The 12,918-nt window shown below is 53.0% G+C and overlaps 1 protein-coding gene across 2 annotated transcripts in view; it reads right to left on the reverse strand.

Annotated features, from left to right (window-relative positions):
• Window positions 1-463: 463 nt before the first annotated feature.
• Window positions 464-12,918, reverse strand: part of Phf21b (PHD finger protein 21B) — a 71,190-nt gene continuing 58,735 nt past the window's right edge. For both annotated transcript variants that reach the window (XM_052748534.1, XM_052748533.1), the window contains exons 7-13: window positions 12,342-12,418; window positions 10,434-10,488; window positions 9,172-9,194; window positions 7,003-7,161; window positions 6,510-6,585; window positions 6,040-6,143; window positions 464-2,515 (exon numbers count right to left, since the gene is read on the reverse strand). In XM_052748534.1, the coding sequence (XP_052604494.1) occupies window positions 2,297-2,515; window positions 6,040-6,143; window positions 6,510-6,585; window positions 7,003-7,161; window positions 9,172-9,194; window positions 10,434-10,488; window positions 12,342-12,418 (713 nt within the window). In that variant the 3' untranslated portion in view covers window positions 464-2,296. The remainder of the gene's footprint in view (window positions 2,516-6,039; window positions 6,144-6,509; window positions 6,586-7,002; window positions 7,162-9,171; window positions 9,195-10,433; window positions 10,489-12,341; window positions 12,419-12,918) is intronic.

The raw sequence follows: 12,918 nt of genomic DNA on the forward strand, positions 1-12,918 counted from the left end.
GCTTTCAAAGGAAACACTAAGGTGGCGGTGGGCTCCTGTGTCCAGGAGGCAAAAATGAGTGGGTGAAGAGGTCAAGGTGAGAAGCCAGAGTGAGCGAGGTAGTTTCGGGGCTTTTCATAATAGATGAATCTACTACCTCCTGGAGCTGGGGTGGACACCAAAAGCTCTCCATTTCCTTTAGGGGTGGGTGGGGACACACATGACCCTGACTTTTACCCTTTTTTTTTTTTTTTTTTTTGGTTTTTCGAGACAGGGTTTCTCTGTGTAACTTTGGAGCCTGTCCTGGAACTCACTTTGGAGACCAGGCTGGCCTCGAACTCACGGAGACCCACCTGCCTCTGCCTCCCGAGTGCTGGGATTAAAGGTGTGCGCCACCACTGCCCGCTGACTTTTAGCCATTTCGAAACCCACTCAGTTGCCCCAGGGTTACTCACACTGAAAGTAAGGACACAGGACCACCAGGCTTTGAAATTGGGTTTAATGCATCATACAGAAGGAAAAACTACACTGGTATATTTAAAGACAAACACTTTCTCTAGCCACTATCCACTGGACGGTCCTCCTTGGTCCCCCCAAAAAAAACTAAGTCTCAAGACACGTCAGCAGCTCCCCATCCCGGGTCCAACCTTCCACATCCTCCCACGTTTCTTACAAAATCGAACTCAATCCATCCAAGAAGAAAAAAAAACCAAACCAACGAAAGAAGAACCTGAAGACGGTTACGTCGCCAGCCGTGCGGTAACGCATAATCGGCACCTCGTAACCAATATATAAAGACGCGCGCCTCCCGCGGCTCGCGCCGTTCATCGATAAAAGAATATAAAAATCTTGTTCAACCCAGTGTAATGTGTATTAAAATAGATTTGTATCCTTACAGCACAGTTTCTCCCGGAGTCGTGAAAAAAATGACAAGAGGGACAGGGGCTGGTGGTGGGGTCCCAGCCGACCTTCCCACTCTGCACTTGTGTCTGCGGGCCCAGGTGTGCGGCTGTGGCCTTGGCGCATGCACGAGTGCTCGCTGCAATTCGGCACCATGTGATATGCTCGGGGGAGCCCTGCGGCTCCTGATCGCGTAAGGGTTGTGCTGTGTCCCTCAGGACAGGGTGGGGTTTATGGAGTGGGCTGCATGGCTCCCAGAGTGTGCAGGAAACCCCCAGGGTACCTAGGGACCTGCACTCCCTGCAAATGAGGAGGCAGCATTGAGGAGGGGGGCGCTGGCGTCTCCAAAGGCCAGGCTCCCAAGTGCACCACCCTCTCTGCCTCCCCTCTGGATCTCTAGATCCCTTCCGGGTGCTCCATCTGGCCCCTGTCAGGGGAGGTTATCCATTCCTGTATTGGAGCAGAGACTTCCAGATGCAGGGGAAGGCAGGCAGGGGCGCGGTTCACATTACGGATCGTACAACAACAACAACAACAAAAAAACGCTATACAAAAAGTGTGAAGCTCTTTTTGGCATAGTGTCTTTAACTGGCAAGAAGTGGGCAGGACGCTCATCGGGTCCTGCACAGGAGAGTGCTCGAAAGGCTTCCATCATGAGCTGAAAGCTGCCAGGGGTCTCCCACGGTGGGTGACTGCTCTGTCTAGCCCAGAACTCCATGAGGAAAATTTCAGAGATTGGCAATAGGAAGAGGTGGGCCGCAGCAAGAGCATGAGCTTGGGAACAATGAGGCAGAGGCCAGGCTGGGCAGCCCATGCAGCAGTGACCCCAGGAGAAGTTGGTCTGTCACTTGTCTAGTGTTCAATGACAGAATTTCAACGTAGTAATACTGATAGATTAGGGGCCGGCCAGCAGGGCATGGGGAGCCCAAGGGCCACTGGAGAACTACCTAGGTTAGCTACCCTCTCTTGTACCAGAGGCTCACCTGCCCACCCCACTAAGCAGCTGTCTGTGGTCGCTTGCCTCCCGCTCCCCACAGCCTGAGCCGGGTCTAGTCTGCCTCCCTCTCCCCAGCCTGAAGTCTTCCTCTCCTGAGGGGAACACCACAAGAGAGCTGGCCATGAAAGCCGAAAGCCAGGGAGACCTGACAGTCCAAGGGGAGGGCTGCCTGTGCCTTGGTCTGAGACACCCTCTCACCTGGCCCTCAGGTGGTCCCCTGCAACCGGTAAAGGGATCCACCTCATGCCGGTTCTGGCTCTGGGATGCTCAGCTCACTCCTCCTCTCTCTCTCCGTCACTCTGTCTAGTTTATTTTTGTCTAAAATTCATAGAGTTTATGAATTAAGGCCGACAGATTCCCCCCAGGTCTTGAGAGCAAGGTCCCAGTAACTTTCCGTGAGTGTTATTCGGATCCCCGGGGTCAGTTGTGGCTCTGGGGGTGCTGGAGGGCAGTGCGGACGGTGGTAGTGGAAGGCTTGGTCCAGGGCCCGGCCAGAAGTGGGGTGGGGCTGGTGGTTGCCATAGAGACCTGGAGCATCTGCTCACCCTGGATCAGTCTCAGCAGGGCCCGGATGCGGTCCAGCGACGACTGTGTGCCCCTTTGGCGGGACAGGAGGCTTGTCTTCAGCTCCAGGCATTTCTGTCAAGAGCAGAAGTTGTGGAGATGGTCTCAGAATTGAGTTCTGCAGCACCCTGGGCCAGCCACCTTGAGGGGCTCACCTTTTTTCACAAAGCCTTCCACCACCCCCAGCAGGACCTGAAACAGGCCAAGGGCCTCACACAAAATGGGATTAAATAAACGGCCGGAGTGGCATGCTGGCTGCCGGGGATGCGGGTCCCCGAAGCTGACAGGTTCCATCCTGTGGTGGCAGTCAGTGAGGCTCACAGACTTGCCAGCATGCCCTCTTCTGCTGCCCACTCTCTAGCTTCTCTATGTGGCACACAGAGACGACACTGCAGTGGGACGGAGGCCTAGAGTCACATGACCAGGGCTCCAGATCAAACGGTGCCAGTACAGTATTGACCTCCTGGGGGCACCCCTCCAACTGTATGGATAATCAGGGATTTCTACAGGGCTCCGGATAACTATTCTTGGTTGTCAACTTGACCACATAGGGATTTATCTAAAACTCAAATGAATGGGTATATTTGTGAGGGATTTTTCTTCTTAATTAAATCATTTACAGTGGGAAGACCCACCTCTAATCCAGATCTTTGAGGTGGGAAGACCCACCTTTAATTTGGGCCATGCCTTCTGCTGGCCTAGAAGTTTTGGTTCCAGAGTGGGGGATCACTTGCGCCAGGAGCCACAACAAACTTTCTATTGAACTGGAAGCTCAGACTCCCCCCAACCTCCAGCCACTTTGGGCTTCTGAAGCCCTTAAGCCAACAGGTTAAGAAAGGCATAACAGTGTTAGGAGGGGTGATTGATCCCGATTACCATGGGGAAACTGGGTTGCTATTCCACAATAGAGGTAAGAAAGATTATGTCTGGAGTGTAAGAGATCCTTTAGGACATCTCTTGGTGCTACCACATCCTGTGATTGTTAATGGGAAACTGCAACAATCTAATCCAGGCATGATGACAAAGGACACAGACCCTGAAGGAATGAAGGTGGGGGTCACTCCTCCAGGAAAAGAGCCAAGACCTGCTGAAATGCTTGCTGATCTCGGAGGAAATGTGGAATGGGTAGTAGAGGAAGGTGGTTATAAATAACCACCTTCTAAGGTCACATGACCAGTTGGAGAAATGAGGATTATAATTGATATGAATGTTTCTGTCATATTTTGTTAAGAATGTGTACAGATATTTGTGTTTTCTTTCTTTGATTTCTTTACCATGTAATATCATGAATATGATAAGAGTATGAAAATTTCTTTATCATGTAACATCAATTAAGAGAATATCAGTGGTTATCATATGTAAGTTGAGATACTAAAAGACTGTCCCTCAAGGGACAGTGACACTTATTCTAAATTTATAATGCATTTGTGGTTGTACAAGGGATAGTTATGTCACGTTAGGCATAATTATGACCTGGCTGAATATACAATGCATTTGTAATTGTGCATGGGGTAGTAATATCATGTTATACATAATTATGTTATAGTTATTGTTTTCATTTGGAAATTAAGCATGACATAAGGAGACATGATTGTGTGTCAAGCTGATGCAAGGGTGGACTTGTGATGGTTATTCTTGGTTGTCAACTTGACTACATCTGGAATTAACTATAACCCAAACAGCTGGGTGTATGTATATCTGTGAGGGACTTTTTTTTCTTTTTCTTTTCTTTTCAAGACAGGGTTTCTCTGTGTAGTTTTGGTGCCTGTCCTGGAACTCACTCTGTATACCAGGCTGGCCTCGAACTCACAGAGATCCGCCCACCTCTGCCTCCCGAGTGCTGGGATTAAAGGCATGTGCCACCATTGCCCAGCGGAATTTTTTTCTTAATTAAATCATTTGAAGCGGGAAGACCCACTTCAAGTTCTGATATATATATATATATATATTGGTTTTGAGACAGGGTTTCTCTCAAATCCTGATCTCTGAGGTGGGAAGACCCACCTTTAATCTGGGCCACACCTTTTGCTGGCAGCCTTTATAAAGGACGGGGAAGAAGGGAGCTCGCTCTCTTTGCCTGCTTGCTCTCACTGACAAGTCCATTCCCTCCCTCACTGGCATTAGAGACTACTTTGGGATTCTGGCATCTACCACAGACCAGCTGAGACATCCAGCCTCACAGACTGAACAGTTACTGGGTTCTTGGACCTTCCAGGGGTGGACAGCCATTGTTGGGCTGGCTAGACCACAGTCTGTAAGCCATTCTATTAAATCCCCTTTATGTATTCACAGATTCATTCTCTCAGTTCCTCTAGAATCCTGACGAGCAAGGCTAAGGAAGGCACCACATTTCGAGAGTGTAGTGGGTAGAGCTTCTCCAAGCCTGAGATCCCCAAACTTTGACAGACGAGGATAGGAGACAGTGAGTTCGAAGCCTACCTGGGCAACTTGATTAGACCCTGCCCCCAATTACCAAGGAAAACACCATGCAATGCAGGGGGAACTGGGGCGATGGCCCAGTGGGTAGTTCGTAAGGGTGTTTGCTCTGCAATGTGAGCCCCTGAGCAGGAATCCCCAGCACTGACATGAAAGCCGGGCATGCCTATATGTGGCTATAACCTCAATGCCGGGATCAGAGACAGGTGGATCCTGGGAACTCAGAAGCACAACAGCCAAGCCAAAATGGCAGGTGTCAAGTTTAGTGATAAAGCCTCTAGGTAGGGAAGAGGTGGAAGGCAACAGAGGAAAACATCTGGCAGCCTTCTCTGGCCTCAACATGTGTGCACACAAGTATGTGTACCTGCACATGCATTCACACCTCTAGCCCCCCTCTCTCCCTCCCGCCCTCCATGCCTGGGATATAAAATGTTTGTGTAACATGCACGAGACTCTAGGCTCAATCTCCAGCACCATAAAAATGAAACAAAATAAAATAAGACAGAAAAGCTGAGCTCCTCCAGGGCCCAGAACTGCTATTAGGACTACCTACTGCTGTCAGCACCATCCACCATCAGCCTCACCACCACTATCACCACCATAATAATCACCATTATCACCACAACCATCATCACCGTTACTACCCACCAACACCATCATCACCATCATCACCATCACCACCACCCCAACACCACCGTCACCATCACTACCACAATCACCATTCCTACCTACCATCACTACACTATCACCACCACCCCACCACCACCATCCTCATCACTACCACGATTACCACTACCACCATTACTACTCACCATCACCATCATCACCATCAGCGCCATCACCACCCACCACCTCTACCATCATCATCATCATCATCATCATCATCATCATCATCATCATCTTCTTCATCGCTTTGTCTATCATCAATCTACAGAGGGCTATGCTCTCTTTATAGAGGAGTAAGTGGAGGTTCAGAAAGGCCGGGCCTTGCCAAGGTCACCTGGCTGAGAGGAGGCAGGTTCAGAATGTCGACAACAGCCTGGTAAGTATTCACGGTCCACATCAGAGCTGAACCTATGGGCCCGCTGAGCAGCGCTGGTCGGCCTGCGATCGCCCTGGGTCCGGTGAGTGGGGGACGAGGCACCCACCCCACCGGTGCTCACCTTCACAGCTGAGGCCAGCTGCCGGTCTCGCTCCTCCAGCTGCTGGTGCTCAGTCTGCAGCTCGCTGCCACGCTGCAGCAGCTTCTGCTTCTCTTCTTCTTTCACTGGAGGAGAGAGGTAAAGCCCACAGAGAGGCGGATGAGCAGCTGGACCGGAAACGTTCCGCTCGGGACCAGCCCCAGCCACTCCTTTCTCAGAGTTCCGGCCCAGAAGAACTTGGACCTACCCAGCACCCCCAAGGTTCCATATGAACTCAGGGGTCCTTTCCTAGTCCTAGGGACACCTTACCTGTCTTTTTTTTTGGGGGGGGGTGTCTTGAGATAAGGTTTCTCTATGGAACAGCCCTGGCTGTCCTAGAACTCTCTCTGTAGACCAGGCTGGCCTCGAACTCACTGAGATCCACCTGCTTCTGCCTCCCAAGTGCTGGGATTAAAGGCGTGCGTGCGTCACCACCGCCCAGCCCACCTTACCTGTCTTGTGGGTGACGTAGGAGTGTACGATGGCCAGCATCCCGGTCCAGGGCACACCCTCGTCTTTCTTTAAGGCCTGTGGGGCAGATAGGATGATGAGAAAGAATACAGGTCGTAGAACTTTCTGAGATCAGATACTGGCTATGTACCCATCAGGGAGGCATGCTCTCTGAGCCACAGATTCCCAGGGGATAGTAGCCATATCAGCCTGGTTCACTGGGGCAACTCAATGACAAGTTTCTTTCTAGGTTTCTCTCCCTTGTAGAAGCCAGGGATGGGGGTTGGGGATTCAGCTCAGTGGGAGAGCACTTGCCTAGCAAGCATAAGGCTCTGGGTTCGGTCCCCAGCTCCAGGAAAAAAAAAAAAAAAAGCCAGGGATGGGTGCTCAAGACTCCCCGTCACTCTCTTGTGCACCTGCTATACCCATGCTGGGGATCACCCAGAACACTGTCTCAAATGTGCAGGAACAGGGTGTGAGCCCATCTGCCTATACCTTCCGCTGGCACTTGGGGCAGATCCACATGCCCTTGGGTGCCGTCTTGAGGGGCGGGTCCAGGCAGCTGAGGTGGTAGGCCCCTGAACAGGTGCCACAGGGCTGTAGGCTGGCTCCTCGCTTGCAGGCAGCACAGAACTCATCATGAGTGATTTCGCTCTGCAAGAGAAGACAGGGTAGGACGTGTCTCAGCCAGGCCCAGGCAGCTTGCGGGACTGGGGGCAGGGAGACTCCCCCTCGGGGTGATAGTGCCGTGACACGCTGATAGAAGACTCTGGTGGGTCGGTGTCCCATGGCTGGGGTTCTAGGGCACTCATGCACACCCTGACTGGGGCACTGAGCACTGGAGAGTCACACATCAGGCCTAGCAGTGATGACTCATCCTCATGGATACACCGCCTCCGGGAGGGGGCTGTCACCTGACACACATTACACCTTTAGTCCCCTCAACTGCATACACATCTAGTGAGGACCCCCAACACTTAGGTGAGTCACACGTCTGTTTCCACACCCATGGTGGGGATAAGAACAGCTGTCCCTTGGGTGCTGGACAGAACGGGACAGAGCACACGAAATGCCCCCCACTCATGCCAGATGCCCCACAGTGAGGTATGGGATAGAGCCCTTCTGTCCCTTCCAGGGGCCTCGGTACAAGCTCTAGGGACTGTGCCCCCAGCCCACCAGCAGGCTGCACCAAGGAGAGCACCACTGATGACCTGTAACACCCGTCCAGGCACCCACAGGTGTAGTGGGTAGCCATTCCAGCTTTGATCTGGAAGTTCCAACCCCCATTGAGGCTTCAGTAACTGTCACGCCTACGAGGCGGGGCCAAGGGAGGACCCTGAAGACCCAAGATCCAGATGCGCCACCCTCTCTTGGTTCCTGGACCCTGGACGGTGGAGGTAGACCGAACAGAGTTCTCCAGAGAACACCGCCGGACTGGGCCACGCCTTTCCTAGACCCTGCAACCTACCTATCCCTTCATTTGTAAGTTACGCCACTAAATAAACCTCCCTTTTAACTACGTGGAGTGGCCTTAATAATCTCACCAATCCACAGGGGCCCTTGTCCCTGCAAGACTGTCAATAGACCTTCCGACTCTAGCATGGAAGTGGTGGGAAGGGATGGCCCTTATCACCAGGGACTTGACACCAGAGGTGTCCCCAAAGGAGGCCTCTAAGTCTCCCATCTATGTCCCTCATCCCGTGCAAAGACCCAGGAAGGGTGTAGCAGTCACCTAGGGGGTCACATAGGGAGTGGAAGCGGAGCCAGGACCCACAATCTGTGCCTCCTGCCTCGAAGCCAAGGCCCCTCCAGACCTATGGACTTATAGAAAAGGGGAAGTCTTCCACCACCTCATGTGTCCCCTTGTCCCTGTGGTCTGGACACTGGTAGTTTCAATGAACTGCCAGGCCCAAGGGCACCTGTGTTTACTACTGCAGGGTGACCTTGGAAAGCACTGTGGCCACCCAGAGCAGGCTGTAAGCAGTGCCCTTCGCATGTGAGCATGTGGGATGAGGTTCATTCGGAACTAGATTAGAAACTGGGGAAGGGCTGTGGAGATAGTTCAGAGCACAAAGGCACCTGATACGGAGGCTGGGATCCATCCCTATGACTCACATGATGAAAGGAGAGAACTGAGCCCCACAGGTTGTCCTCTGATCTCTACACTTGCACAACGGTACACACACACACACACACACACACACACACACACACACACACACACACCCCATAAATAAAATAAATGAAAAGGAATAGGTCAGTGAGAGGCCATACACAGGATCCAGGTCCTGACCAGCTAATGCCTCAGAGAACAGGGATGTGAGCTTTGCGGGTGGGTGGTGTTATAGGATCACAATGGGCACATGGGGTGACACCCTGGGAATTATCCCATGGGGTGGGCAACAGAGAACTAAAGATGGCCAGCTCTGCCCAGGGTCACACAGAGAAGTCGGGAGGAGCCAAGGTAAAGGTAGGCGGTACAGTGTGAACATCCATCCTCAGGACCAGGCGTAGGGGGACTTCTCTGCAGTAAGGTAGGGCTCAGCCTGGCATGAGGGCATGAGGAAAGCAGGCTTGGTGTTGCGCAAGCTCTGGGTACCAAGGGAAGTTGAAAGCAACGACAGATGTCCCCCACCTCTTCATGTGAAGACGGGGGTCACGTACCTTCCAGCAGGGGTCCTCATTGGCTAGCACAGGGAGGAAGGGTGGAGAAGATGTTAGTGGGGGTGGGAAGAGGTCACGGCTGGGGTTCCCCCAGGCTTGGTGTAGCAGTGTCCTTGCCCTAGAGCATGATGGGAGTATCACGAGGCCCAGTGACACCTGAGTTCTCAGAACCACCGTGTGATGAGGGAAGACTCTCTCTGCCTTGGTCCTGGTCAGGACCTACCTGGAGACAGGCTCATTAGATCTGAGCTCATGAGGACCATGGCTGGCACAGTGAGGTGCCTCAGAGACGAAGACAGAATTCAGGGGACCCCTCAGAGTCACCTGCTTCCAGCTCCTTCTGGCTCTGGACCTTTTTGCATTTTTAGGCCGTGATCTCAAACCACACACAGGAAGAAACACAAACAGGATGCTCCTTCCAGGTTCCTAGTCAAACCATCTGTGATGATGCCGTCCCTGGCAGGAACTGTCCACTGACTCAGAGTAGACGTTTGAGGCCCGTTGTGTAGGTCAACAGTCCAGGGGCTAAGGAGCTGCCCACAACCCCAAGACGCAGGCAGCCATTATTTCCTTTTCCTTCTGAGACAAAGCCTTTCCGTAGGTCAGGCTGGCCTGAAACTGACAGCAACCCTCCTGCCTCAGCTTCCTGGGTACTATGACGACAGGGACAAGTGGTTCCTGGCCACGGAGGACAGTTGGCACAGGAGAAAGGGCCCTGCTGAAAGCTGGATGTATGTCCCTGCCTGTTAGAACTGGACCCAGCACTCAGCACTCCTGGATTAGCCGAGGCTGGCCAACTGCCCAGAGCCAGCCCAGGAGGGAGGGCAGGGTTAGAATGAGCCGCAGCCCGGTTGGGAGATGAGTGCCTGCTCTCTCCAGAGCTGTTCAAGAGTAGGCAGTATGGCTGAACAGGAGGCGTGGGTCTCATGCTCCGGCTGCAGATGGAGGCGCAGGGAAGTCAAGGCATCTTCTACACAGGCCTCTGTGGCCTGCCTGCTCAGCCCTTTGGTGAATGGCCCTACCACAGTGAACCTTCAGCCTGGTTCTCTGAGCTGGACACCCAGCCTGGGTGTAACTCTGGTGGGCAGCATGTTCCCACCGCAGTGTCTGGATCTAATGGGATGGAGCTGATCCCAGTGGCCCCCCACCTTCCCCAGGGGCCCTGAGAGCAGAGGTCATATGAAGCCCTGGAGAACAGTGGGGAAGCCAGAATTAGGAAGGGGTGTGAGTCTGTGGAAGCTCTGGCTCTGGCTGGCACTTACCTCGTGCTGTGAGGAACAGGGGGTTGTGGAGATAACTGGAAGCTAGCCGCTTCCTCTGTAGGGACAGAAAGAAGAACCAAAGAATCACTCGTGTGCACAACACCCTGCTCAGGACCCTCTGGGATAGTCCGAATCTCGGGCTCTGGAGACTGGGCACACACCCTATGTAGAAGACATGAGGAATAAAAACAGATACCAAGGACCCAGGGGCAGAGGGAGAGTCTACAAAGGTTGGTTCTGCTGAGGCCTAGGAATCCCCATCCCAAGTTGTCTTGGGCCGGAAAGTCTCCAAGCATGATAGGTTAGGGACAAAGTCAACACTGACCTTTCTCTGGTTCTACAGTCAGGAGGTGTATGGGCTGACCCCCTCAAATTTCACCTCCTTGCATGTGGCCCAAACCTGGCAGTTGCAGAGACCCAAGAGAGCGGCAGAAGCCTTAGTTTTAGCGACCCCATAGGCCACACACCCCCAGACCTTGGGGTTCCAAGTGGATCTGGCTATAGCAAAAAGATAGTTCTAGAATCAGTTTTGAAGTCTTCTCTCTCTATGGAGCCACGCTGCACTCAGGGGCAAGGAAGGGGCCTGCGAAGGGCTGCTCTTGGCTTGCATGCTTGTCTAAGGCTCAAGGATCACAGGGTTTTGAGCTGACTGAGTGACTAAGGAGGCCCTGCAGCTCTGGCTGCAGACATAGGGCTCACTGAGTAGGTTCTGTCCAGAGCACAGAGGGCAGTTTCTTAATAACCACAGGGCTGAGGTCCTGGGGGCTGAATATGTGTTCTTGGTTGGGGGCTAAAGACAGCTTGAAGTTCTTCCTTCCTTCATTGATTTTCAAATCAGAATTCCATGCAGCCCAGGCTAGCCTTGCACTCTCTATATAACCAAGGATGATCTTGATCCTGCCACCCACTAAGAGCTGGGATTACAGGTACATGGCACACCATGCCTGGTTTAAGCAGTGCTGGGGGGACAGGGGGACTGAACTCAGAACTTAATGGATCCCAGGCAGCCAATCCACCAACTGAGCTACACCCTTAGCCGCTGACGTTTGTGGGAAAGGTCCCCGTGTCTGGGGTCGGGGCTTGCTCACTGGACCCAGAAGAGAAGAGGATGTGTTCAAGAGTGAGCAGCTTCTAAGACCGAAGCAGGGAGGGCAAGGCAGGGCCAGGGACAGATGGTGGACAGAGCCTGGGGGGGCCACTGTTCTCCCCTGGACAGGGCACCGCAGAATTGGAGCTGAACATGCTCTCTGCAAGGGCTCCCCAGCTAAATCCAAGTTCCTGAGACATGGGTTTCAGACCCATATCCGAGAGAAGGGAAACGGGGCCTGGAGAACGAGCCCAGCCGTTAGGGGCACTTGCTGTTCTTCCAGAGGACCCGAGACTGGGTCCCCGCTTGCTGCCCACCCAGCTGCCCCCAGGGGTTGAGAGAGCACAGGCCTGAGATGTTACAGTCCATCAGAGCCGAGAGCCTCCCAGGTGAAGGGCAAGCCATAGTGGGCTCGATGATCAGTGGGTGGCCTGGGTCCCGGTCCCTCGGGCTTTGTACATGAGTCTTTCACAACAGTCTCATAAGGGACCCAATGCAACAGACAGCTTTTTTTTTTTTTTTTTTTTTTAAATGACAGGGTCTTACTGTGTACCCCAGGCTGTCCTGGAACTCAAAATCCTCCTGTTTCAGCTTCCTGACTTCCGTGTTACAGGTGTGTACCTTCAGTGAGAGTACACTCTGTGTTTCAAATGAACGCTTCCGGCTAGGAAGGATGGGCAAGGAGTCAGTGAGAAAGCTGGCGGAGATCCCAAGGACTCCTCTGGGCCCATCCATCAAATTTTCATCACCGAAGGGGGAGGGGCTCACGAGGCTCTACACTGTTTCTCCCAGCCCCCAGTGGTGGTGCCCCAGAGTCCCACCTCGGTCTCCAAGAAGCCGCTGTAGGCGGGGTTCGCTGTGCTCCTCCTCTTCCGCTCCTGACGCTTGCTCTGGATTTCTGGAAAGGCAGACACAGTGGTCACAGGTTCCTCGCCCAGCAGGGCAGGGCAGGTCAGAGCCTCCAGGAAACTGCTTATAGCATGGCTCTGGTGGCCTTAGGATGAGTGTCAGGTAGGGGGATGAGGGGACAGGGACACGCTCCTCAGCATAAGGCCCTGCGGTGGTTTGAATAAGAATGGCCCCCATAGGCTCCTCTATTTGAATGCTTAGTCACTAGGGAGTGGAACTGTTTTGAAAGGATTAGAAGGATTAGGAGGTGTGGCCTCGGAGTAGGTGTGGCCTTGTTGGAGGAAGGGTGTCACTGGAGGTGGGTTTGAGGTTTCAAAAGCCCAAGCCAGGCCCAGGTTAGGTTCTCTCTCTGCTTGTGGATCAGGATGTACCTCTCAGCTACCTCTCCAGCATCATGTCTGCCTGCCTGCTGCCATGCTCCCTGCCGTGATGATAATGGACTGAACCTCTGAAACTGTGAGCAAACCCCAGTTAAATGCTTTCTTTTCT

This window comes from Peromyscus californicus, unplaced genomic scaffold (assembly GCF_007827085.1).
Source record: "Peromyscus californicus insignis strain IS unplaced genomic scaffold, ASM782708v3 Scaffold_20__1_contigs__length_68692818, whole genome shotgun sequence".
NCBI classification, from domain to species: domain Eukaryota; kingdom Metazoa; phylum Chordata; class Mammalia; order Rodentia; family Cricetidae; genus Peromyscus; species Peromyscus californicus.